This window comes from Nannospalax galili, unplaced genomic scaffold (genome assembly GCF_000622305.1).
Source record: "Nannospalax galili isolate Female #2095 unplaced genomic scaffold, S.galili_v1.0 scaffold300, whole genome shotgun sequence".
NCBI lineage: Eukaryota > Metazoa > Chordata > Mammalia > Rodentia > Spalacidae > Nannospalax > Nannospalax galili.
In genome coordinates this window covers 3,435,389-3,462,774 of record NW_008347322.1, presented here as the reverse complement: position 1 = coordinate 3,462,774, position 27,386 = coordinate 3,435,389, and the positions used below count along the sequence as shown (strand labels likewise).

Genomic DNA, 27,386 nt, shown 5'->3' with positions numbered 1-27,386 from the left:
CTGAAAGGGGGCAGCTGATGTGCTGCTACAGACCCAGATGCACAGCTAGTGGAGCTCTCAGGGTGCCCATGGAGGACTGCTTACAAAGGAAGGCTGCCCTTGAACCCACTGTCCTGAGAGCATGTTCCACAATGACAGGATGAGGGGGAGTCATTCCTAAGGGCCATTTCTCAATATCTGCAGTGGCCCCGCCCTTTGAGATGAAGGCAGGGAAAGGAAAAGTAAAGAAAATTCTGAGCCAACCGAAAGATCTACTTAATACAGGACTCCCCCTTAAGCCTGTTTAGATCACTTACATCAATCAGGCTTACAATGGAGCCGGTGACATCAAATTTCTCCAATTATTAGATTACCACAAAGCATGCTGCCAAGGCCAAAAGCAGCATCAGAAAACAGCCGGCTGTGGTGGCTGCAGCCTGCCATGGGCCCAGCTACTCAGGAAGTGGCAGGATGAGCCTGCGTTCAATAGTTTGAGGCAACACAAAAGACCTCACTTGAAGAAAAAACAAACAAAAAAAAAAACTGAGGGGCAAAAGCCAGGCTTGTTGGCAGGAGGCAGAGGTAGGGTAAGAACACAGGGAGTTCATGACCAGTGTGAACTAGCTACATATACCCAGCCTATCAGAAAGTAAGTTGGCTTACAGGTTACCATAAGAACTGTCTCACACTTGGCCAGTATAGGGCAAACCCTCCTTTTTCTATCCTCTCTGACAAGTCCCTGGGTAACAGTTAACACACTTCTGAGGGTTCCTTTGAGTAATTAATGGCCCAGTTACTAAAAAAGGCTTATTGTTAATTTCCTGCAGAGGCCCTAACTGCAGCTCATTTTTAAAACTTTGACTTCAATTTGACCTTTAAAATCTCTGACATTAGCTGTAGAGAAAGGGACAATAAATGGCTCCTTTGAGGACTGGGAACCAGGGCGCACTGGCTTCTTAAAAATGACTGTTCCTGACGCTATTAAGATTTTGTTTCCTGGCTCCAAGACACCCCACCTTCCCATCTTTGATACATTCTGTTTTACTTAAGTCCAAGTGCTATGACGACGCAGTTTCCTAGCACATTATGAAAAACCTTCATATGGTCTCTCTTCTCGACAGCCATGATGATTAAGTAACATGGCAAGAAGAGACAGAACAAAGGACTTAAATATTTTAGGATCCAAGATTTATACATCTATCTTAAACATATATATTATGTATGTACATAAAGATCTGATCATTTGGGAGGCTGAGGCAGGAGGATCATCAGTATGAGACCAGCCTGAGCTAGCCAGCAAATTCTAGGCCAGCCTGGGCTACACAATAAGAGCCTGTCAAGGAAGAGAGAAGTGTGTATGGGGGTTAGATATATAAATAAATAGTTTTAAAAACCTGGTAAGGTCAGGTGTAGCGAGTTTACAACCAAATTCCCCCAGCTTTCTGGACCATTTACGTTTTCCATTTAAAACACATTCAACCTTGCCTTCAGAAAGCCCCCTTATTTAAGAAATGTTTAAGTCCAGGACTTGAGGTATTATTCTTTGAAAAAATCAATTTATCACATTCACAGGGACGGCTTTCAAACAAAAGACTGCTCTGTGATCCCACACCGGCATGGAGGTAGAATTGTGGACGAATAATAGTCAAAAAATACTCAGTCTCGCATTTAAGGGGGGGAGGTGAGGGGGGGGCTCTGAGCGACCAAGGTTCTCCATGTGGCTCTCCCACCAAGCGTGACCCTGTTACATACAAGTTACATACAAGGGGAGAAAAGACGTTTATCACGAGGAAGGGAGACGGAGGAGCCGCATCTGCGACCTTGCAGCGGCCTCAGGGCCGCGCAGGATGCAATCGGTGCAGGGGACGCGCTGCAGGGCGGGGCGCGGGCCACGGCCCAGGACCCCCACCTACAGCGTCCGGAGCCCCCGGGACCCTCCCCACTCAGGTCGGCCGCGCCCCGCGCCGCACGCGCACAAAAGCCGGGCGTTCTCGGCGCAGGGGGTCGAGGCCCGGCCAGCTCACCTGTCCGCCCGGCCCCGCCCCGCCCCCGCTCCCGCGCCGGGGCCTCCAGCGCCTCCACCCCGGCCTCCCCGCGCCGGCCCTTCTCACCGGCTCTCGGGGGTGAGGGGCGTGGGTCGCCGGGCTGAGGGCTGCTGAGGAAAGCGATGCGACGCCGCGGCCTCCACTCCACGCCGTTCGCTCCGCAGCGGCTACTGACGGTGACGCGCGCGGCGGCTCTGCTTTTATAGGCCGCCGGGCGCGCTCCCGTGACAGGCGGCGGCGGGCGCGAGGGAAGCGCCCCGGGAGACGGCGCGACGGGCGGGGGAGTGCGCGCGGCCGAGCGAGAGGGGGCGGGGCTCGGCGTCCGACTGCCCGCTGGAAAGGGTCGAGCGCCTCCGGAAGGAGCCGAAGCGGCCACGGGAGGCGGGGGTGGGGCCGAGCTGCGGAGGGCTGCGGAGGCTGGGACGCTGGGGCGCGCGCGAGGGGTGCGGGGCGCGGGACGCGGGGAGGGTGCGCTGCCTCCGCCCTCGCTGTGGCGTGGGCGCTCCAATTCTGCCCCGTCCCGCCCCGCCCTGCGGAGAATCTGCACCGCGCCCTGGGCCCCGGGAGCCGGTCCAGGACTGCGGCGAAGGGCGGGGCCGGGATGCTGCCCGCCCGGTCCCTCCACGGGTGAGGTCACCCGGATGCTGCTCTTCCTGCCCACTTTCTCCGGAGGGGGCTGGGGAGGTGGTAAGAGTCTAAGTCTTGATTTAAAAAAAAAATTACATATATATATATACATATATATGATTGAGATATTTTGTGTGAAATACACAGAAACTCAATAAAAATGTACAAAAATAAAAATGTAAAAAGATTTGGAGAATTCTTACATTCTTACAGCAAAAGCTTTCTCTTTGGTCACCAGAACAGGGTGTGTTAGTCCTAGTTCATAAGACATTAGTTTCCCCACAAATTTAACTTTGTATGCGCTACCTTTTGGCTTTTTAAAAATATTTGCATCAATTTTACGAGGTAGATACCGTTTCGCCCATTTTACAAATGCTCACCCTGATATAACGAGCTATCCCCAGGTCAGGCATGAAGCCATCAGAAAAGCTAGAATTTGAACCCAAGCGGTTATGCAGGTGGATGCTGGGCTTTTGAGAAGAGGAAACAAGTTTCCTGCAATTTCTGCCCTATAAGGTAGACGTAAAAAAAGCCAAGTCCCTCTTTCCCTTCCCCCATTTCAGTGATTATTGGGCAAACGCCATTGTGAGCATCATCCAGCTCATTCTGCGCAGCCTGGCAGGCTGGGAGTTCTGCAGCACCCCCAGGCATCAGCCTGGTTACCAAGCAGCCTTCCTCCTTAAATAAATAGAAAGGCATTGGGCGTTGCACCAGAATTTGGGCTTCCTGGTCCTCTGCAGTTTGCCTGGGTGGGGATCTGCAATTTGATTTCTAAGCTGCCAGGGCTGTAGGCTCGTTAGTGAGGGAAAATTTCCAGTCCTTTTTCCTTGGAGTGGAGAGACAGGATTGACCACACCCCAGGAACAGCCCTACAAAATCCGGAGGAAAGAGGGAAAACGTAGGCGCTGAGAGACATTTCCTGCAATCTTCCACGCAGAGAAAAACGGACTGGGGAGCTGTTCCCTGGTGTGTGCATTTCTGAAAACATCTGACGGCGTCCATGGCGTCTTCAGCCACTTCAACAGCGAGGTTTTATATAAGGTACAAAAGGGTACAAAAGGGCTAGCACAGTTATAACTCCAAAATTTCCAAGCCCTTCTAGCATAGCAAAGAATGGGTCTCAGGGCTGTGGGTTTTAAAATTTCATTTTTATTTTATGTGTATGCATGTACTGCCTGCATGTATGTAAGTGAATGTGGGTGCTGGAATTTGAACCTGGGTCTTCTGCAAGAACAGCCAGTGCCCTTCACTGCTGAGCTGTATCTCCAGCCCAGCTGTGGGTTTCTAGTCACCCAGGTCTCATCTGAAATAGGGATTTTACTGCTTCTACCAAATGACAAATTGGAGAGCTAAAGAGAGATTTTTTGATACAGAAACTAAAAATCCTATTTTTTGATCCTTTCTGCAATCTGAAGAAAGGCCAAGATAACTATCCGCAGCTCTCCTAAGCTCCCACTCACCCACCTACCATGTTCTCATTTCAAACTAGAAATAAGACATCAAAGAGCCAGTCTTCATGGGTTCTATTGTCGCCTTCCTCCCTCTCACACTTTGAGCATATGCTTCACATTCTGTTAGATATGTGGACAGGGAGAAGATAAAGCACATAATAACTGGTTTTTAAGAGAACTGACGTGGGAGGAATACAGCAGTGTGGCAGCTTGGTAACCAATCAGCTCTGGGTTCTGGTCCCACCTCTCACAGCCTCCAGAGAAGCAGCCAGTCCAACTGAATTCTCAGCTCCTGGTTCCTGCAGCCCTCTGAGGCTGGGTACATCACCCAGGCTTAAGCTTGGGAACCTGACTACCTTCTCAAGTTGTTCAAATAGTCAACTGTTGGCTGGGAAACACACTAATTGTAATGTTGTCACATGTTGTAGCCATGGAATGTCACCTGTGCACTTTCTCTACACACACACACACACACACAAAAAAAAAAAAAAAAAAAAAAAAAAAAAAAAAAAACCAAAAAAACCCAAAACCATCAAGAAGCTGATTGGGAAGAATCATGCTGCAAGTGGACTGTACCTCTTCCCAGATGACAATCTGCAGAGTCAGAGCTTGCAGGCAGGTCACACAAACCTAAACACACCTTGTGAATGGTGAGGATGTTAAACTAGTGAAATAAACCAGACACAGGAGAGCCAGTATTACATGAGTCCACCTACTTCAGAGCCCTGCAGCAGTCCGTCAGAGGCAGAGACAGAGGAGACCACTGGTGGCCAGGGACTGAGAGGAGGCAGGAATGGAGTTGGGGGAGCAGTTTCTACTTAGGATGAGAATGTTCTAGAGTCCAGTGCTAGTGATGGATGTGTACATTCGTTGTTCCATTGAGAACATGTTTTCAGAAAATATTCTATTTACTTGTGTGTGTGTGTGTGTGTGTGTGTGTGTGTGTGTGCACGCATGTGCATGGGCACCACAGGACGTGTGGAGGTCAGAGTCTGTTCTTGAAGGAGTTGCTTTTCTTTTTCCTTCCATCATGTGGGTACCAGAGAGCAAACTCAGGTCATCAGGCTTGGCAGCAAGTGCCTTTACCTGCTAAGCCATCTCCAAAGCCCAAGGCTTGTCTTTTTGTTGTTGTTTTAGTTTTTTCAAGACAGGGTCTCAGGGGCTGGAGAGATGTCTCAGCAGTTAAGAGCACTGACTGCTCTGGCAGAGAACCTGAGTTCAATTCCCAGCACCTACATGGCAGTTAACAACTGTCCGTAACTCCAGTTCCACGGGATCTGACGCCCTCTTCTACTCATGAGCATTGTGTGATGGGTGCACTTACATGCATATACTGATACACATTAAAAACAGAAAAAAAGAAGAGTCTCACACTGGCCCGGAGCTCATGGAAACCCTTCCACCTCAGCTTCCAGAGTGCTGTGATTGCAGAGGTGGTGCCAGTACACCCAACTCTCCTGTTTATGTTAAATATGTTAAAACCAGTTTCAAAAGCCACGTCAAACTTCAAAAAACAAAACAAAACCCCCAAAACAAAACTGTGGCACGTCCCACTGTCTTGAGACTAGCCCAACTATAAGCAATTCCTGCTGGAGCCTGACACCTGCCTCAGTTTCCTTGTCCACACAGCACGAGTTCTTACATTTTTCTCCATGCACCTACGTTTACCTACCCCCAAAATATGATATTTGCTGGGGGTGTAGCTCAGTTGTTAGAATATGTGCCTAGCATATGTGAAGCCCGGGTTCAAATCCCAGGACTACAATCAACCACAAAAATCTCCCTCAGAGCAGCTAAAACATATTACTTTTCTAACCTCTTGCTTTTGCTCATTTTTTCTCTGATTAGAAAGTCTTCCTTTCCTGACACTCATCCTTCATTTCTGCCTGACAAATCTCTCCAATGAGAGAGAGACAGAGACAGAAAGGCAGAGAGAAAATAAATATGATTTTGGAACACCAGTTGACAGTACAGATCTACATGTAAAGTTTGCATCCCATTACAATAATGTCGCATCCAGGGATTTGCCCTAAGGAAGCAGGACAAGAAGTATATTTAAGAATGTTAGAGCTGGAGAGATGGCTCAGTCAGTCAAGTGCTTGCTGTGCAAGCAAGCATGAAGACTTGAGTTTAATCCCCAGCTCCATGTAAAAAAGCCAGACATGGGGGGCTGGAGAGACGGCTTGGAGGTTAAGAACACTTGCTGCTCTTGCAGAGGACACAGGTTGAAATCCTGGCACCCACATGGCAGCTAACTTTCTGTAGCTCCAGTTCTAGGGGATCTGAACACCCTCTTCTGACCTCTTGCACAATGCAGGTACACTTATATGAATGCAGGCAAGATACTCATACACACACACACACACACACACACACACACACACACACACACACATTTTTCTTAAAAGCTAGATATAGCAGTGCATGCCTGTAATCACAGCTTTGGCAATGTGGAGACAGGAGGATCTTTTGAGTCTGGCTGCCCAGCCAGTCTAGCCAAATTAGTGAGATCAGGATTGACTAAGGGACCCTGTCTCAAAAAATAATGTGGAAGCTGGGCATGAGGGCTCACACCTTTAATTCCAGCCCTTGGGAGGCAGAGGCACGCAGATCTGAGCTCAAGGCCAGCCTACTCTATACAGCAAGTTCTAGGCCAGTCAGGACTACACAGTGAGATTCTGACTCAAAAAAAAAAAAAAATGTGGAGAATGACAGACACCTAGCATCAACCTTTGGTCTCTGCCCACTTGCATATAGACACATGAACATATATGTACACATACACCCCTCCATACTCAATATATATTGAATTCCTCTAACTATTCAGACGTTAAGTCACAAAAAGTCCCAAGTTTCATTCCTACTTAAATATGTATTTCATTGTCAATGAATTAATGCTGACATAATGTTATTATCTTGTTTTTATTTATATTTTATGTGTATGAGTGCATTGCATACATGTATGTAAGTGCACCCATGTCATACAATGCCTGTGGAGGTCAGAAGATGGTGTCAGATCTCCTGGAGCTGGAATTACACACAGTTGTCAGCTGCCATGTGGGTGCTAGGATTTGAACCCAAGTGTTCGACAAGAATACCCAGTGCTCTTAACCACTGAGCCATCTCCCCAGCCCATAATGCTATTTTTAAACAGACATTATTTGAATTTTGCCAGTGTTCATAATCACTGATTTATTTTTGAGTGTTTTGCCTACATGTATCTAAGTGCACCTGTGTGTGCAATGCCTGAGGATGTCAGAAGAGGGCCTCAGACACTCTGGAACTGGTGTTATTGATGGTTGTTAGCTGCCGTATAGGTGCTGGGAACTAAACCTGGGTTTTCTGCAAGAGCAGTCAATGCTCTTAATCTCAGTGCCATCTCTGCAGCTGTAGCCAAAAACCAATAGTATAAGCTTTTTTTCTTTTTTTTTTGTCCAGGTTCCAGGATCATACCTTGTACTTAGCTTAAAACATCCAAAAAGAGCTAAGAGAAAAAAAAATCCATACTTTAATCTGAATAAACTTTTTTCTTTTTTGGATTTTTTGAGACAGGGTCTCCCTGTAGCCCCAGCTGGCCTGGAACTCACTATGTAGACCAGGCTGGCCTTAAACTCACAGAGATCTGCCTGCCTCTGCCTCCTGAGTGGCAAGATTAAAGGCATGTGCTACCAACATCTGGCTAATCTGAATTAACTTTGAGAGTTCTTTTCTTTTTTTTTTTTTTGGTGGGGGGTAAGGCATCTCATGTAGACCAGGCTGGCTTCAGACTCACCATGTACCTGATGACAACCTTGAATTTCCAAGCTGGGTTTTGTGCAGTGGTGGTGATTGATAGAACTCAGGTGTACATGCAAGGCCCATGAACTGGTATTTCTAATGCCAGCTGGAGCTGGAGAGATAGCTCAGCGGATAAGAGCACTGGCCACTCTTGCAGAGAACATGGGTTAGATTTCTAGCACCCACATGGTGGTTAACAACTATCCTTAACTCCAGTTCCAGGGAGAATCCAACGCCCTCTTCTGACTTCTGCAGGCATTGCATGACACAGGTGCACTTACATGCACGCAGGCAATACACTCATACAACATAAGATAAAAATAATAAAATATAGCCGGGTGTGGGGGCACACACCTTTAATCACAGCACTCAAGAGACAGAGGCTGGTGGATCTCTGTGAGTTCAAGGTGAGCCTGGTCTACATAGTGAGTTCCAGGCCAGCTGGGGCTACAGGGAGACCCTGTCTCAAAAACACCAAATAATAATAAGAAAATAAATGAAGGCGGCTATCCAGTGGGGGATAATAAATGTGTGTTTTTGTAAGTGCATCACCTTGCTGAAGGCCCACAGTTCTGCTTTCTGTAGGTCTACATGAAATCTAGTATCTGGAATTCACTAGATGGGACAGAGAAATGGGAAGGGAAGTGGCCAGGTTTATGACAGGACCTTTAAGAAGCTCTGTGGCTCTCAAGGAGCTCTTGTCCTAGCACTGAGGATGTCTAACTCTGTTATGTCAGTCGAATCTGTACAGGAAGCCCAAGGAGAGGTGGGCTCCCAGTGCCCGATGGGAAGACCCCAGGGCTGCTCCATTCTTCTGTACTTCAGATATGCAGCGTTCCTGGCCGATTGGAATTCTCAGCACATCATCAGATCACAGTGATATGACAAAAAATGTGGGCACTCAGCCTGAGAAATGAGGTCATGCTCCAGAGGAAGCAGGCAGACAAGCGAGACTGAGCTGAAGGGTGAATGCAGCCCTTAGCATTCTGGGATAAGGAAACTGATGCATCGACCTGTGTGGAGCTGCGCCCATCAGCTGGCGATCACGATTTCTGAGGCAACACTATCAGCAGGTATCAAAAACCTGGACTCTGAATGCTCTCCTGTTTACCTTTGGGACTCCATCGGGGTAACTAGCATTGAATGACGAACAAAGACTAATCACATCCAAAGGACAGACATTAAAATAACTACAAAATACATTTCTGGGCTCTAGAGAGGGCTCAGTGGGTAAAGAAGCTTGTGGGGTATGCCTGACTTGAGTTCAATCCCCAGAACCCATGTAAATGTAGAGAGAACCGACTCTATAAAGTTGTCCTCTGACCTCCATAGGCAAGCTGTGGTACATGTGCACCCCCATGATAATAAGCTTTTTTTTTGGGGGGGGGTCTTTTTGAGCTAGCCTGGAACTCACAGAGATTTGCCTGCCTTCTAAGTAAATAAGCTTTTTAAAAAGGTATTTTCTGGCTAGGAGTGGTGGTCCATGCCTTTAATTCTAGCACTCCAGGACATACCAGGGGAAGTGCCATCCAGGAACTGCTGCCAAACACGTGACGAAAGCTACTGTAACAATTTTGTTTGTTTGTTTTTTTGTTTTTTTTTTTTTGTCTCTTTGAGACAGGGTCTCCCTGTAGCCCCAGCTGTCCTGGAACTCACTATGTAGACCAGGCTGGCCTTGAACGCACAGAGATCCACCTGCCTCTGCCTCCTGAGTGCTGGGATTAAAGGTGTGTACCACCATGCCCAGCTCAAATCCTTGTTTCTTTTTAATGGAGTTATTTTTATTATTATTATTTTTTGGTCTTTTTGAGACAGGGTCTCCCTGTAGCCCCAGCTGTCCTGGAACTCACTATGTAGACCAGGCTGGCCTTGAACTCACAAAGATCTGCCTGCCTCTGCCTCCCAAGTGCTGGGATTAAAGGTATGCGCCACCACACCTGGCTGGCACAAATTTTTTTTTTTTTAAAGGAATAATATAAAACCAGTTTTTCCAAGATAAAGGTCAAGATGATAAAAAGGAAGAAACACACACTATCACTCTACTAGACCCACACACTGCCGTGTCCATGAGTCGCACAACTCACGTACAGGAAACTGATCATACTAAGGCAACTACATACCAGTAGTAGGAATTCTTAAAATTCAAGCTTTATTACTCAATTTTTGGCACTGTAGTCAACAATAGAACGGGTCACTTCAAGCCATTCAGCAGTACCAACGACCACCCCACCACACAAGGCACTTAGCATGTAGGAACAGATCAGAGCTGTGGCCGCTTCCTCCGCAGTATAAGGGAATCTTTTCTCTCAATAGTCAGTTCCTCCTGAACACCAAGTCACTGCTTATGAGTGTTCAGCTCACATGTAATATTGCAAGCCATATCTTGGCTCATCTTAATTTGGACTGAAAAACAACAGAAAAGGTCCCCAATCTAGTGCATGTACCCTTAGCCATCCAGGATCAAGTTACAGATGAAGGTGACAGAGTCCTCTACAGCTCCATGTTTTCAGTTTGAATCAAGACACCCAGCTACCCTGGACGCACTCTGGGATTCAGTCCACGCCTACTTCATATGTGTTTTCTGCCTTTATGAGCACTTTATAAGCCATAAAGTGTACAGTGCCTTATTCTGTAACCCAGACTTGCATGGAAGGATTAGGCTTCAACTATTAGAGGATACTGCCAAGGAACCTTCGAAGTCTCGCTCTTTCTAGGAACAGATGTGAGCAGTGATGGAGTACAGGGTGAAAGTGAAAACAGTGGGCTCATCCCAGCTCAGAGTGAAACGGCTGAAGTATCACAACTTCCCGTGAGAGTAAGAAAGGCCAGTTCCATTTACTGTCATGTGGGTACCTATGGGAACTACCAAATCTGCTAAGAGACGGCCAAAATGTTGTGACTGCGAAAATCTAAGTCACGTGGTAAAAACATAAAAAACACACTGACAAATTTACAAATCTGACATGATTTCTTCCCAGTACCACTGTCCTCAGTTGTTTTGTTGTTGCCCCTCTGCAGAACGGGGAAGGCCGGTGACACAGGGACATCAGGAGCGCCAGAAGGAGGAAGTCAGAAAGCCTTTGGGAACAGGAATCTCCCTGCGTTGCAAACATTTCTGGACAGGGAGAGATGAAGAACACAGAATGAGTTCCTGATCCTACTCTAGAGTTGGGAGTCACTCAGCTACGGCAAGCTCAAGTCCTGTGGAACAGTGGACAAAAAGGGAGGAGCCTGCACGTCAGTCCTCTCGTCTGTGGAGGCCTGTCCCACCCTGGTCTCCCAGACCCCAGCTGCTGCCATCTCTCATCAACCAGCCACATTCCTGGAATCTGTCAGTGAGCTAATGACCTGGGCACGCCTACCACCAAGTTCTAGAGAGTTTGTCAAGATGAATCCGTTAAAACATCCAGGTACTTAGAGGAAGAGTCTAACTGAAAGTGCAGTCTGATGCCATGAGAAAAGTGGCCACACTTGACAGTTCTTGAGCCCAGGACTGAGAAAGGAACCTTATTTGACAAGCATAAACAGAAAGTTTACGTGAGAGATAAATTACCGAGACCTTACTGTGCATCCATCTGTAGGATAGCTGCCTGACAGTGTGGAAAACACTATGTAGGAACGAAGTGACACCCATAGTCTAGAAGGCAAGTGACGATTATGAACAGCAAGCGGAATGTGGGAAAACAAACAGGAGGAAAATGCAGTCGGCATGTGGAGGACCGAGACTCGTCAAACAGACGTGTCCAGGCAAACAGTTAAGACGTGCTGGGACGGAGGACATCTTACCTCCAAGAACTGCTTCAGACGTATGAAGGAACCCATTTGTCCTGAGCTTGTGATGGCTTCAATTCTACAGGGAGAGAGAGAGATTTGTGAATCCCAGCTGTGACACATCCCTGTCCTTTAGAGAGGTGAAAACCGGATCTAGTGACTCTTCTAGACTAAGGATGCTGCTGCATTTCCAAATGGTTTGAGCCTTTCTTCCAAAGTGGACAAAGTAGAGGGATGCACGCATGGCCCCTTTCTGAGCGTTTTGAGATTGGGCGGATTGTTATCAGTTCCAGGCCACATAGAGCTACAGTGTGAGATCCTGATTCAACCTCCTCCCCCCAACAAAAAAGCCAGGCATCTTTTTAGTGTGCATGTCTGTATGTGTATGTGCACATTTGTGCACTGGGTTGAACACAGGGCTAGACACCCATACTCAATGCCAAATGTCATATATGTGTATGTGTGTGTGTGTGTGTGTGTGTGTGTGTGTGTGTATATATAGTCTTTTTGAGACAGGGTATCCCTGTAGCCTCCCAGCTGGCCTGGAACTCGCTATGCAGACCAGGCTGGCCTCAAACTCACAAAGATCTGCCTGCCTCTTGTCTTCCGAGTGCTGGGATTAAAGGTGTACGCCACCTTGCCTGGCTTCTTTTAATATTTTATTATTTTTATGTATATGAATGTAATGCCTGCATGTTGGTGGGTGCACCCATGTCATACAATGCCCACAGAGGTCAGAAGATGGTGTCGGCTCTCCTGGAACTAGACTGACAGACAGTTGTTAGCTGCCACAAGTTGTGCTAACCTCAAAATGTGCACTGTGGCATGTACACATCCACCTCTCTGTCAGTTCCCCACTGCTGTAAGTAAATATAAATAAGTGTAATTTTTTTTTGTTTTTTTTGAGACAGGGTCTCCCTGTAGCCCCAGCTGTCCTAGAACTATGTAGACCAGGCTGGCCTTGAACTCATAGAGATCCGCCTGCCTGTGCCTCCTGAGTGCTGGGATTAAAGGCATGCACCACCACGCCCAGCAATAAGTGTAATTTTTTTTATTTTTTTGGTCTTTTTGAAGCAGGGTCTCCCTGTAGCCCCAGCTATCCTAGAACTCACTAGGTAGAATAGGCTGGCCTTGAACTCACAGAGATCTGCCTGCCTCTGCCTCCCAAGTGCTGGGACTACAGGCGTGCACCACCACGCCCAGCTAATGAGTGTAATTTTGAAACGCAGCATGCGCTAGCACACAAGGCAAGGCTGACGGCTGCATTCCGTGTTTGAGCTCACTCCCCAGTGGTCTGCACAGCAAGCCTTCTACCTGGGGAAGTAGTCCTCTTGGATGAGAAGTATCATCTTCCAGAACTGGACCTGGTACTGCTTCATGAGGGCATTCCCGCACACCTAGAGGGAAGGTCAGAATCATGAGAACAGAGGACAGAAATCCATTCATGGGAGGACAGTCAGGCCCTCTATCACAGCGTTAGAAAGCTTCAGCCATTCGGGGCTGGAGAGATGCTCAGCAGTTCAGACCACTGGCACTCTTGCAGAGGACCTGGGTTCAGTTCCCACCATCTACATGGCAGCTAACAATAATCAGCAACTCCAGCTCCAGAGGATCTGGTGCCTTCTTCTGACCTTCTTGGGCATTGTTTCTTTTTCTTTTGATTGAGACAGGGTCTCCCTATAGTCCCAGCCGGCCTGGAACTCACTATGTAGGCCAGGCTGGCCTCAATCTCAGAGATCTGCCTGCCTCTGCCTCCCAAGTGCTGGGAATTAAAGGCATGCACCACCACGACTGGCCAGTAGTAGTTTCTTAGACAGAGGAGCTCCTAGACAGAGGAGATACTTGACTGGGAAAGCAAACTAAGATGGGCTGACAGCCCAGGATGGCTAGCTCCTTTACAGTGCACAGAGAAGCAGGGAAAGTTGGCTTCCAGAGCAAGAAGTCTTAAAAGACCATGTGGTCCCAGAGAGACTGTGCTGGTGCCTAGTGATCTAGTGAACTAGTGATCTAGTTCCTAGCTCCAGGGTCTCATTCTAGAACCCTAAAATGAATTCTGCTTTTCACTTAGGCTAGGATGTATGTCCTAACGAAAAGAAAATGGCACATCCTAGCCTAAGGGAAAGCGGTGTCAAGAACACTGGTAAGTAGACATGAAAGCCAGCCTGTCCCCTGGGGCACAGCTGCACTGCTCACCTCTAAGCTCCACTCTGCCGCTTCCATTCATGCCCCCCAGTGTCCTGAGATCTCGACCACTAGCTCCTCTTGAATGGTAACTTCATTACCTACCTCCAGGAAGTCAAACAGTAGGGTGGCTGTCACATCTGACAGAGGCTCCATGTTTAAGATCTGTGCCAACCACCGCCAGCCATGATTTAAGCCATGAGGATGACCCTAGAAGGAGAGAAGTGGGTCACAGTGTGATGTCATTTTGTTCAGAGAGATAAACTCCCAATGCTGTCGCTCAGCCATCACCAAGCAAATATGAACCCAACATCATCTGGTCATGCATGTGCCTCAGGGCAGAAAGAACACAGCCAAGGAAATTCTGTTCTGAAATGTTCTGATCCACACAGGCTCCCAATGTTCTTTACAGAGTTCCTCTGATACGTAAATGTCACCTTCAGACAGGAGTCAATAGGCCAAGACCACTACTCATATTTCTTTCTGAGTTATGAGACAGGGTCTTACTTTGTAGCCCAGGCTGATCTCAAGCTCATGGCAATCCTGGCTCAGCCTCCCAGGATGGGAGTTTAAGCATAAACGACCATGTCTGGCTCCTTGTTTGGTTTGGTATTTTATTTTTAAATTTTATTTATTATTTTTATTTTATGTATTTGAGTGTATTGCCTGCATATATTGTGAGTGCACCTGTGTCATGCAATTCCACAGAGGTCAGAAGAGGGCATCGAATTCCCCTGGAACTGGAGTTAAGGACAGTTTGTAGCCACCATGTAGGTACTGGGAATTGAACCCGGGTCCTCTGCAACAGCAGTCAGTGCTCCTAACTGCCGAGCTATCTCTCCAGCCCCAACTGCAACTTTCTTAACTAATGATTTATCTCAGCATCTCCTCTGGTAGGCGCTGCTCTAAAATCAGTTCTCCAGGGGCTCAGCTGAGGGAGAAATTAAACTTAGTTGATTCAAAAACATTGTCTAGCCAGGTGTGGTGGCACATACCTGTATTCCCAGCACTTGGGAGGCAGAGGCAAGAGGATCTCTGTGAGATCCAGGCTAGCCTGGTCTACACTGCAAGTCCCAGGCCAGTCAGAGCTACACAGTGAGACCCTCTCTCAAACAAACAAACAAACTAACAAACAAACAAACAAACACTAAATAAAAGTAGGGCTAGAGAGATGGCTAAGCTTAAGAGCACTAGCTACTCTTGCAAAGGACCCAGGTTTAATTACCCGCACTCACATGGCAGCTAACAACCATACGTAACTTTAATTCCAGGGGATACAATTCCCTCTTCTTTTTTTAAAAAAAATTACAGCCTCATCTACATAGTAAGTTCCAGGCCAGCTGGGGCTATCAGAGACCCTGTTTGAAAAACACCAAAAAAAAAAAAAAAAAAAATTTTTTTATGTGTATGAGTGTTATGCCTGCATGTAAGTATACCTGTGTTGTACCGTGCCATGGACTCAGAAGAAAGTGTCGGATACCTGGAACTGGGGTTATGGACAATTGTTAACCACTATGTGGGTGCTGGGATTTGAATCCAGGTCTGCAAGAGCAGCCAGTGCTCTTAATAGCAGAGTCATTTCTCCATCCCCCGACACCATCTCCTGACCTCTTTGGGCACTGTTTAACACAGGTGCACTCACACACATGCAGGTAATATACTGATACACATAAAATAAAGTATTTAAAAAATAAAAAATTCAGCTGAGCATGGTGGCGCATGCCTTTAGTCCCAGCACTTGAGAGGTAGAGGAGGCAGATCTCTGTGAGTTCAAGGCCAGCCTGGTCTACATAGTGAGTTTAAGGCCAGCTGGGGCTACAGGAAGACCCTGTCTCAAAAAGACAAAAAATAAATAAATAAAATTAATAAAATAAAATAAAAAATCCCCATGAGGCTACCACACGCTTTACCTTTTTATCGTGCAGCACCTCATCTTCAAAGGAGTTTAGAAACGCTCCCAAAGGCCATGTTACAGGCTTGGTGAACTGCCTGTGGCACTAATGGCAGGTGGTGGGGCCCAGTAGAAAGAAGTCAGGTCACTAGGGACAAATCGGACCCCAGCCCCTTCCAGTCCCTTTTCACTTCCCAGCTGCCGTGCGCAGCTCCGTTCTACCCACTCTTCACGATGCTCTGCTGCACCGTGTAAGTTGTTCATCTCCGCTGTTTCATTACGGTACAGAGAGAGTACTAACATTCTTTGTTGTGAATAGCAACTCTAACACAGACTCCGGGTAACAGGCCCTCCTCGGCAGCAAGGCTTTCTCTCCTACCTCCTGTCGGTTTCCATATGGCCACCGGAGCTGGATGATGGCAGCATACAGGCGGATCATCCCAGACATGCGTTTTAGAAAGTTGTCCTGTTGTTCCACTTTAGAATCTGTCACCTGATAGCCGAGCATCCTAGGTGTGAAGACAAATTTCAGTGTGACAAGGTGAAAATGAGGGTGACAAAGCAGATTTCTGTTTATAGCTAAATGTGGCACTATTTAAATCTGCAGAATATTCTCTTTATAAAGCACTCATAGCCATGATCGAATTTACATCTACAAAGGCTCTGCAAGGAAAACTCACAAATAAGGAAAATGATTCTCCGAAGAGGTTTAAATTATTCACCCAATTCTGCAAAGCTGTTAGATACAAAAACAGGAATAAATTCCAAGATTCCTATATCACAGATACAGTATTCTTTCCAGTGAACAAAACAGTACTGAAATCCACAAATCCCAAAAGCTGACCAGTTTACTTAATACAGACACCACTACTACTACTACTACTACTGCTACTACTACTACTACTACTGCTACTACTGTTTTTTGGGTTTTTTTTTTTTGGTTTTTTTTTTTTTGCAGGGGGAGACAGCAGTAGTGCTATGTAGCCCGGGCTAGCCTGAAACTCACAATCTTCCTGCCTCAACCTTCTAAATCCTGGGATTACAAGCAGGCAATGCCATTCCTAGTTCAAGACCTTATATTTCAGAGCACACAGGAGCTGTGTGGAGAAGGAAGCAATTCAAGTCTATTGCCATCCCATTACACTGTGTCTGAAGGGAAAGGAAGAAAGCAGGACGACCTCACCGCTGATAGTCCTCCATAGCCATCCCTTCCTTGAAAGCTGGGTAGAAAGGAACAGAGTATGGACACTTCTTATGGAGGTGAGCAAGGATGAGCTCTCCCACTCTGGGGTGCAGCTCCCAGATCCCAGAGGCCACGATCGCGATGGGGAACGCTGCTTCATGGTGAGAGGCCACTTCCTCCTCACCTTGTTTCTGGGAACACAGAGATGGGCAGAAGTGTAATGAGTATCGCAGAAGGCTGAACACTGCCCACCACGCTTTTTCCCATACCCCCGGCAACAAGGTTTCTCACCACAAATTTCTCTGCCAGTTTGTACTGAACAAAGTCCAGTCCCTGTGGATTAAGGGCAATAGAAACAGAGCGCCCACCGGACTGGACAGGCTTTCCAGAAAGCAGGCTGTGGATCTTGTCAAAGACCTCCTTCAACTTTGAACCTGGGTAGAAAACAGGTCAATAAGATACAACCGCAGTTGTGTGTGGTTGTACATAATTGTACCGACCCCGACACTTGGGAGGTAGAGGCAGATCGGGAACTCAAGGCTGGCGTTGGCTATGTATTGCCCTGTAGCATTTCAGAATCTAAACCCAAAATACTAGGGCAGAAGAATATACAACAAAGGGCTGCAGGGCTGGCTCAGTGGGTAAAGGGCTTGCACTAGCAGGAGGACCTGCATGGGAGCCCCAGCACATGTAAAAGCTGGGTTTGATGTGCTTGTAATTCCAGCAGTAGGCGGGTAGAGAAACACAGATCCTGGGGACTTGCTGGCCAGCCAGGCTAGCCAAAATGGCAAGCTCCAGATTCAGTGGGAGACCCTGTCTCAAAAAATGAGATGGAGGGGCTGGAGAGATGCTTCAGTGGTTAAGTGCATGTTCTGCTCTTGTAGAGGACCCAAGTTTGAGTCCTAGCACCCACAACAGGTGGCTGACAACAGCCTATAACTCCAACTCCAGGGGAACCCAATGCCTCTGGCCTCTGCAGACACCTGCATTCATGTGTACATGCCCCCCACACACAGCACGTACATAATTAAAAACATAAAAATAAGGGCTGGAAAAATGGCTAGGCAGTTAAGCACGCATACTGCTCTTGCAGAGGACCTGAGTTTGGTTCTAAGCACTCATTTCAGTTGGTTCCTAATACCTAGAACTCCAGTTCCAGGGGATCCAAAGCCTCTCTCTTCTGGCATCCTCAGGTACTCTAGTCATGTGTATATATCCCAGTTAAAATGAATCTTGAGGTAAAGAAAAAGGTGTCAAACAGTGCTACAGATCCCGGAGCTGTACCAGTCAGTGGCACCTCTAGAACCTTCTGAGGGTGTTCCCTGCTTTGGTTCATGTTCCCCTTTTCTGGGGCTGGCTCTCCATCACAGAGATCCAGCAGCGGGTTCCTGTTACAGCTTGGATTTTAAGTGTCCACCAAAGGTCCCTGAGGACCTGGCTTGCCCCTCAGCATGGCTCTGCAGAGGCAATCTCTAAGAGGCCGGCCGGCTGCCCCAGCTGCAGTCCTCCCCCTTCCTCATCCCAGTTCAGGTCAGCACTTCTGCTCGGACAGCACTCCCTCTGCCATGAGCCAGAACACAGTCATCGCACACCGAAGCTCTCCAATCTGGGCCAAGAAACCTTTCTTTTATAAACTTAGTATCTCACAAGTTAGTTACAGGAATGGAAAGCAGAACGCCACAGTTCTAACAGGTTTACGTGTAGGAAAGCCGTGTGCTCTACACTGTACACCAGCTACATTAGATTATGGGTAGTCAGGTTGAGCTCATCAGCCACCTAAGAGTCATTCCTTGAAGTGTGGTTCCTACAACAGTCTCATGGGTAGGGTGGGGCCTGCACCTGACCCACAGACCAATAGCTATCTATAAAATAGAGATGGAGGCGGACAGCAAAAAGAACAAAGTCAAGTCTCCCCTTCTTGAGAGCTCCAACCCCATTCCTGCCACCGGGTTCTGAACTATGTCTTTATCTTTAGGATAAACATCATTTTTCCTCAATCTGAATTTTCATTGTTCCAGACTTGCAACCAAAGGTGTAGTTAACACGGTGTCCTAGAAGAGAAGAACCCTGTAAAGTTTCTAATCACTTTAGAAGTGTTACGTGTCAAAAATATCCTCCCAAGCCAGATGCAGGAGGGAACCAAACATCAAATAAAGCAGCATAGAAACCCCAAGACAATCATTCCAGAAAACCAGAATCTTATCGAGATTTCCACACACATCCCCACTCACATTCCTGCTAAGGCATAATCTACTGCTGTTAGCAACAGTTTCAAACACCCCGCTGGCTGAACCTCCCATCCATTCCCTTTCTCCCCCCTATGCCTGACATGGCCTACCATAGCCACCAAGCTATGTCCACATCTAGATTGTCCCCAATCATCACAATTCATGGATATTAGCCTCTTTTTTTGAGACAGGAATGAGGTCACTTTTCTTCTCACTCATTCAACCCTTACTGAGCACTAATCCCACAGCTGCACTGGGTTTTGCTGAGGCAGAGGAGTGCCTCATGTGGCTGCTAGAGGCTCAGAAACGAGGGGTGAGGGGGTAGGTGGAGAGGAATGACCCAGGACAGAGCTAGGAGTCACCAGGGCACAAGTACTGTTTGAAGTCACAGAGCACATGGGATGAGCAGAGCTGTGGGGTAAGAGCAGACCCCTGGGAAGCACTGAGGGACCCGCTAGAGAAAGGGAGGCAGAGTCTGGGAAGCAGTTCTGCCACAGAAGCCACAGTTCACAGGACAAATGGAAACAGGCAAGATCAGAGACTGAAGGGAAGGTAGAGGATCAAGGGAATCAATGCTGTTACCATGTGAACAACTCAAGCACTTTTAAAGGAAGGAACTGTGAAGAGAGCAATCTCAGGATCAAAGGAAAGGTCAGAAGCAATGAGCCAAGCCTGGCAGCCAACAGAGGGGATGGAAACAGGAAGAAACTTCCAGAGGGTGAGGTCAGGCAGGAAGGCACCTCAGCCTCCAAAACAGGAGGCTAAGACGTAAATACAGCCCATAGAAGCAGACAGGGCCAGCCTCTGAGGAGTTCATGGTGCACCACCACCTCCCCCATACCCCTACATCCCCCGTCTCCTCCCACAACCGGAGGCAAGAGTGAGAAGTGACTGAGAGACAGACTAGAGCCAGGCTGGGGAGAGCAGCCAACCCCTTTGCAACTGTTATCAGAGGGAAGAGCACTTTAAATTCCACAATAGCTATGTATTTATTTATACTCTGTCCTCTTCTAGAAAGAATTTCAGGCAACAAAGGTTATATAAGTTCTGTCACACAGCCTCTTGAGGACACTCAGCCATGTTCCTGTGTTTTTAGCAACAAGTTAAGGGGCGCTGGGGTTAGGGTTAGCCAAAGCAACGCTAACTGTGTACGTTCTTCCCGCTCTTGATGGTTCAGCCTGCAATCTGGAGGCCCTCTCGTCCAGAGCTCCATGATACAGAACTCTGGTGCTAAAGACGGGTCTTTTTCTCTGTGGTTTTGTTTTCTGAAACTCTGGAGGGCAGAATATTTGGGGTTTGGAAAACCTAATGCAGAACAAAGCAGGACAAAGCAGAGATCACAAGGCACATCCCAGGCTAGTCCTCCCACCTTCCCTCCCTCCCTCTCTCCACCCCCTTCCTAGGTTCTCTTAGCCATTCTAAATAATTTACATTAATATATAGTTTTTTGGGTTTTTTTTTTTTGGTCTTTTTGAGACAGGGTCTCCCCGTAGCCCCAGCTGTCCCGGAACTCACTATGTAGACAAGGCTGGCCTTGAACTCAGAGATCCACCTGCCTCTGCCTCCCAAGTGCTGGGATTAAAGGTGTGTGCCACCACACCTGGCAATATATGTTTTTTAAAAAAATATTTATTTTTATTTTATGTGTATGAGTGTCGTCTGCATGTAGATAAGTGCACCCGTGTTGTGCAGTGCCCGCAGAGGACAGAAGAGGCTGTCAGATCCCCTAGAACTGGAGCTACGGACAGTTGTTAGCTGCCATGTTAGCTGCTGGGGATTCAAACGCGGGTCTTCTGCAAGAACAACCAGTGTTCTTAACCGCTGAGCCATCTCTCCAGCCCCCAATATAGAGTTTATTAAAAAATGAATCAATTGCCGGGCGTGGTGGCGCACACCTTTAATCCCAGCACTCGGGAGGCAGAGGCAGGCGGATCTCTGTGAGTTCAAGGCCAGACTGGTCTACATAGTGAGTTCGGGACAGCTGCGGCTACAGGGAGACCCTGTCTCAAAAAGACCGAAAAAAAAAAAAAAAAAAAAAAAGAATCAATTAGAGGGCTAGAGCGATGGCTTGGCAGTTAAGAACATTGGCTGCTCTTGCAGAGGACCCAGAGAGTTCCCAGCACCCACAAGGTGGCTAACAATCATTTTTAACTCCAGCTCCAGGAAATCTGATGCCTTCTTCTGGCCTCTGTAGGCATTGCACAACAAAGACATACTTATGTTCAGGCAAAACACTCAAATAAATTGGGGCTGAAGAGATGGCTCAGTAGCTAAAAGCATATACTGCTCTTCCAGAGAACCCAAGTTCAATTACCAGCACCCATGTCGAGTGGCTCACAGCTGCCTGCACCTCCAGTTTCTGGAGATCCGATGTCTCTGGCCTCTACAGGTACCTTCACTCACCAAACATTCACACGCCAGGCATCAAGCACCATTTAAAAAGAAAGCCAGGCATGGTGGCTCATGCGTTTAGTCCCAGTACTCAGGAGGCAGAGGCAGGTGGAACTCTGTGAGTTCAGGCCAGCCTGGTCTACATAGTGAGTTCCAGGCCAGCTGGGGCTACAGGGAGGCCCTATTTCAAAAAGACCAACAAAATCCACCAGGGTCTTTTGGCAAATGCTCTCACTGTCCTCCTGGCCGCCTCCCAGTCCCTCCTCCCCACATCCCAGCTCTTCCTCCCCACCTCCCATCACCTCCATAAAATGACTAGAACTCCTTTAAAAAGGAGTAAACAAACATGATTACCTGTTTCTTTGGTAGTACTAGGGACGGAACCTAGGACCTAACACACTGCCAAGTGTTCTTGTAAAGCTGTATTTCCAGTTCTCTTTGGACTTTTTCTGAGATAGGGCCTCGTAAGTCACACATTATACAGGCTAAATCTGAATTTTTAAGCTTCCAGCTAGAGTCTCCAAGCAACTAGCTAGGATTACAAGCACGTGTGTATCATTAGATTCAGTTCTCCTCTATGTTCCAAGAAGAAAAACAGAAGGAAAACAGGATGTAACATAACATTTAGACATACAATTTTTTAAAAAAATTATTATTTTTATTTTATGTGTATGCGTATATTGCCTGCATGTAGGTAAGCGCACCCGTATCATACAATGCCCGTGGAGGTCAGAAGAGGCTGACAGATCCCCTGGAACTGGAGTTACAGACAGTTGTTAGCTGCCATGTGGGTGCTGGGATTTGAACCCAGGTCTTCTCCAAGAACAACCAGTGTTCTTAACCACTGAACCATCTCTCCAGCCCCTAGACATACTTTTTTTTTGTAGTGAAACCCAGGCCCTTGAACATGTGAGGTAAGTACTCTGCCACTGAGCCACATCTCTAGAACACACCCTTTGTGTCAGAACCTTGCTCCTAATTAGATTCTGAATCTGTATTTTTTTTTTTTTTCAAATCTTTTTGAAACAGGGTCTCCATATAGCCTTAGTTGGCCTGGAACTCACTAGGTAGAGTGGGCTGGTCTTGAACTCACAGAGATCCGCCCACTGCCTGCTTCCGCCTCCAGACTGCTGGAATTAAAGGCGTGCACCACCATGCCGGACAGAATCTCTACATTCTTGACCCTCTGACCCACCTGCGATGGTGGAGATCTGGCTCACTGGGATAGTGGCAGCCTTCTGCAAGTCCATCTTTATCTTCTTGGCCTGCCAGAAGACAAGAGTGACAAGGGCAGACGCGTTGTGAAGGGCTGAGCACTCGCCTTCAGGACGAAGGGACGTAACACAGGACATTCTTTTAGGACACCAGAATTCTTGCCACCCACCTGACCCCTACCTGACCGTCCTTGCTGCTAACCAGGCCCTCAAAAGCCAAAACACATTTGGCGGAAGCATCTTGAAGCTGCTGGTACCACTGCATCGTACTGTCTTGTACCTTTATCTGCAGATCTAAGAATAAAAGACAGGTGTTCATGGCAGCTAGTGTTTGCTGGACATTCAGCATGAGCCAGGAACTGTTCTAATCAACTTTTCAGGGACAGGTTGGTTTAGGGGTCACAATCCCATTGTGAAGAAGATTGTGCTTCTATCTCCATTTAATGAACAAAGAAAGAGGAAAGGTTGTCTGCCTAAGTCACATTGCGACAGTAAGTGGAAACTGACTCCCACTGTCTGGCTATGCACTCAAACACTGCTGTGCTCATCCTCAAATATATTAAATAAACATCTGCACGCATCATTGAAAGTATCAGCAGCAGCAACATTTGGAATAATTCTGTTACTAGAATTAGACAGGCTTTCAAGTCCTTGTGGAAAAATTTCAATCTGAAATCAGTTCCACATCAGCCAAAACCGCCTGTAGCACGTGATGTCAAGTTCTGATTAACCAGACCACCCTACAGCTCTACTCGGTCTCACTCCTTTCGGCATTCTGAAGCTTACACAGAGCTAAAGGACCACACCCAGACCACGCACACCTTTGCTCTGTGTCCTTCCAGGGCCTTGGCGGGGGGCTGGAGGCTGTGTGGGGGCCCCTGGCCCTGGCTGCATCTGTGCTTCTTGCAGCTTGGCCCGGGCTTCCTCCTCCTGCTGCTGCTTCTTGTGCTCACAGGCTCTGCTGATCTCCTGCTCCAAGTCTGAGAGAAGGTCGCGCATTTCCTGCAAGGCTTGCTCAGCCTCAGCTTGGTTCTCTGCTGTGGGATAGCCACTCTGTCAGAGCAAGAAACAGTGCTGAGTTCATTCCCTAGGTATTTTGTGGGGCTAACTCACACTCACCTAGTACATTTCTAAAGTGGAGCTACTGGATCAACAAGTACATGTTCTGTATGTTGATATCTACTGCCCTCCTCTTCTCTTAAATATTTATTATAGGGGCTGAAGAAATTGCTCAGCGGTTAAGAGCACTGACTGCTCTTGCAGAGGATCCAGGTTCGATTCCCAGCACCCACATGGCGACTACAAACTGTACTTAACTCCAGTTCCAGGGGAATCTGAAGCCCTCCTCTGACCTCTGCGACACTGCATGGCACAGGTGCACTAACATACATGCAACACACTCATACACATAAAAATAATAAATTAAAAAAAAAATGGGGCTTGAGAAATGGCTCAGCAGTTAAGAACACTGACTGTTCTTGCAGAAGACCTGGGTTTGAATCCCAGCACCCACATGGCAGCTAACAACTGTCCATAACCCCAATCCCAGGGGATCCAGGATCGACAGTTTCTTCTGACCTCCACGAGCATTGCACGACTCTGGTGCACTTACCCACATGTAGGCAATACACTGATACACATAAAACAAAAATAATAAAATAAATAAAAACACTTATCATCATAGAGCTGGAGAGATGGCTCAGTAGTTGAAAGAGCTGGCTGCTCTTGCAGAGGATCTGGGTTCGATTCCCAGCACCCACATGACTCCAGTTCCAGGGGATCCAACCTCCTCTGACCTCTGCTAGCATTGTATGACATGGGTGCACTTGCATGCATGCAGGCACTACACTCACACACATGAAATAATAAACGTTCTAAAACAAGACTCATCATCATAGAGCTGAGAGTGGTGACTGACTCCTGTAATCTCAATGCCTGGGAAGCAGAGGAAGAGGACCACTGCAAGTCTGAGGCCAGACAGAGCTACAAAGCGAGACCCTATCTGTCTCAAATAACCAAGTAAGGCCACCAGGATAGCTCAGTAGGTAAACTGCTGAGCAACCCCGAGAACCTGAGTTTGACCCCCAGAATCCAACTAAAGCTAGAAGGAAAGAACTGATACAAAGTTGTCCCCTGACCTCTACATGTGTACAGTAGCATGAACGTGCTAACAGGTGCACACACAAAACAGTAACAAACTTTAAAAAAAGGTTTACCAGGGGCCGGGCAAGGTGGCGCACACCTCTAATCCCAACACTCGGGAGGCAGAGGCAGGTGGATCTCTGTGAGTTCAAGGCCAGCCTGGTCTACATAGTGAGCTCCAGGACAGCTGGGGCTACAGGGAAACCCTGTCTCAAAAAGACCAAAAAAAAAAAAAAAGTTTACCAGGCTGGAGAGACGGCTCAGCGGTTAAGAGCACTGACTGCTCTTGCAGAGGACCCAGGTTCGATTCCCCGCAGCTACAAACCGTCCTTAACTCTTTACAGGGGAATCCGAAGCCCTTTGCTGACCTCCATGGCACTGCATGACATGGGTGCACTCACATACATGCAAGCAATGCACTCATACACATAAAATTAAAAAAAAAAAGGTTTACCATCACACCACCATATCTAACCAGCGTCTGTGATGCTCACATCAATGCTGGTCAGAGCAATCTTTTTTTTTTATTTATTTTTTGTATGAGTGTATTGCCTGCATGTATGTGAGTGCACCCATGTCATGGGACGCCGTGGAGGTCAGAAGAGGACTTCGGAGTCCTCTGGAACCAGAGTTAAGGACAGTTCGTAGCTGCCATGTGGGTGCTGGGAATTGAACCTGGGTCCTCCACAAGAGCAGTCAGTGCTCTTAACCACCGAGCCATCTCTCCAGCCCCCAGAGCAATCTTTTATAAACTGTGATGACACCAGGCATGTGGTGTCACATCTGTAATCCCAGGACTCGAGGTAGATGCAGGAGCATGGTTTTAAGTTCCAAGCCACACTGCACTGTACAGCAAGACCTTGTCACAAAAAACAGAGGGTCTGAGAGAGGGCTCAGTGGTTAAGAACACTTGCTGCTCTTTCAAAAACCAAAACTTGGCTCCCAGCACCCACATCAGGTGGCTCACAATCACCTGTAACTCCAGCTCCAGGGGATTTGATACCCTATTCTGGCCTCCATGTATATCCACATACATGTGTGCACACATGATGCACACATGTACACATAAATAAAAATAAAAGCTATGGCCAGGCATGTGGCACATACCTTTAATCCCAGCATCTATCTAGATACCTAACTATCATTCAAACAGTCACCTTTTTCCATTGAACTTAAATTTTCCTTTGGTCTCTGGTTTTATGCTTCAATACCAAAGTAATATGGAATAAAATGAAAGTACGAAGACAGGATAAATGTCATCATTATTTTCATGGATTAGCTTTGTTCACTAGATTTTTACTTTACCAGGACAGATGCATGCTAGGGAAGTGCTCTCCCCGCACTGGATGAAGTAATTACCTATAATTATTCCTCCATAGGCAAGCATTACTTTTATTTTTGTTTATTTTTTTTATTTTTTTGGTCTTTTTGAGACTAGGTCTTCCTGTAGCTGCAGCTGGCCTGGATTCGCTAATGGAGACCAGGCTGGCCTGCAACTCACAGAGATCTGCCTGCCTCTGCCTCCTGAGTGCTGGGATTAAAGGCGTGCTGGGATTAAAGGCGTGCACCACGACACCAGGCTACTTTTATTTTTATTTTATGTGTATGAGTACTTTGCTTGCATGTAGGTGAGTGCACCCACATCATGCAATACCCTAGAGAACAGAAGAGGACATCAGATCCCCTAGAACTAGAATTATAGTCAGTTGTTAGCTGCCATATAGGTGCTGGGATCAAACCCGAGTCTCAGCAAAAGCACCCAGTGCTCTCAAATGCTGAGTCATCTCTCCAGGCATTGCTTTTAAGGGAAAACACCATCTGCCTTTTAGGCAGCTCCATTTCTGACAGGAGGCATTTATTCTATAATCCTTTACCTCCAATGTGTTTCGAACGATTCCAGAGATGAGGCTGCACAGCTGGTTGCCCCGGGTCTGGAAGGCAGCCAGGTCAACATTCAGCAGGTCTTTGTGCTGGTCTGAGGCATCCAGCTGCTGGTTGAGCTGCAAGACCTCCTCTTGTAAGGCATAGAGGCTGCGTAGGCGGACCTGGCCCTCCTCTTTCCGAAGCTGCTCTTGCTCTGCCTGCTTCACACGCTGCTGTTCTGCCTCCCGCAGCTTCAGGTTGAGAATCTACAGAGAAGGCCATGATGTTGCTGGGCCTTTCCCTCTCCATACTGCTCTAGAACGGAGTGAGCCACATCTCTTCACAGGAGGGCTCAGAGCAGTAAACGAGACTTTCCAGGGCCAACACACTCGTTAATTGTAATTTTCAACTTGATTGGCTTGTGAAGCACCTAGATTAGTAAATCGTACCTCTAAGGGTTTCTGAGGGCACTTCCAGAGCAGAGGGAAGCAGACCTGCTCTGAGTATGGGTGGCACCATCCCCCAGGCTAGAGCCCTGAGGAGTAAAAGGAGAAAGGGGAAATCCAGAAACCTAGGTTTCTGAGACAGGGAACTAGCAGTGGAAACCTTCTTTTGGCGGGGGGGGGGGGGGGGGCAAGAGGGG

General features: G+C 47.4%; 2 protein-coding genes and 1 long non-coding RNA gene across 6 annotated transcripts in view; 1 reads left to right on the top strand and 2 right to left on the bottom strand.

The window, feature by feature from the left end:
* Sptan1 (spectrin alpha, non-erythrocytic 1) overlaps positions 1-2,300 on the bottom strand; it is a 68,346-nt gene extending 66,046 nt beyond the window's left edge. For 2 of the 4 annotated variants that reach the window (XM_017800827.2, XM_008843994.2), the window contains exon 1: positions 2,091-2,299. The gene's annotated coding sequence lies outside the window, so the exon portion shown is untranslated. Of the gene's footprint in view, positions 1-2,090 lie in introns of all 4 variants that reach the window. The other 2 variants (XM_008843992.3, XM_017800830.2) reach the window with 2 other exon arrangements.
* A 1,109-nt stretch (positions 2,301-3,409) lies between these two features.
* On the top strand, positions 3,410-11,030 carry LOC103742855. Its single transcript, XR_607641.3, has 3 exons — positions 3,410-3,692; positions 8,705-8,952; positions 10,898-11,030. It is a non-coding gene; the product is annotated as an uncharacterized LOC103742855 (long non-coding RNA).
* The window catches only part of Gle1 (GLE1 RNA export mediator), a 22,378-nt gene continuing 4,997 nt past the window's right edge, over positions 10,006-27,386 (bottom strand). The window contains exons 6-16 of the mRNA XM_008843989.3: positions 26,755-27,009; positions 23,560-23,791; positions 22,920-23,032; positions 22,720-22,789; positions 17,197-17,339; positions 16,906-17,096; positions 16,102-16,231; positions 13,937-14,041; positions 12,965-13,047; positions 11,666-11,729; positions 10,006-10,994 (exon numbers count right to left, since the gene is read on the bottom strand). Of these exons, the coding sequence (XP_008842211.1) occupies positions 10,926-10,994; positions 11,666-11,729; positions 12,965-13,047; positions 13,937-14,041; positions 16,102-16,231; positions 16,906-17,096; positions 17,197-17,339; positions 22,720-22,789; positions 22,920-23,032; positions 23,560-23,791; positions 26,755-27,009 (1,455 nt within the window). The 3' untranslated portion in view covers positions 10,006-10,925. The remainder of the gene's footprint in view (positions 10,995-11,665; positions 11,730-12,964; positions 13,048-13,936; positions 14,042-16,101; positions 16,232-16,905; positions 17,097-17,196; positions 17,340-22,719; positions 22,790-22,919; positions 23,033-23,559; positions 23,792-26,754; positions 27,010-27,386) is intronic.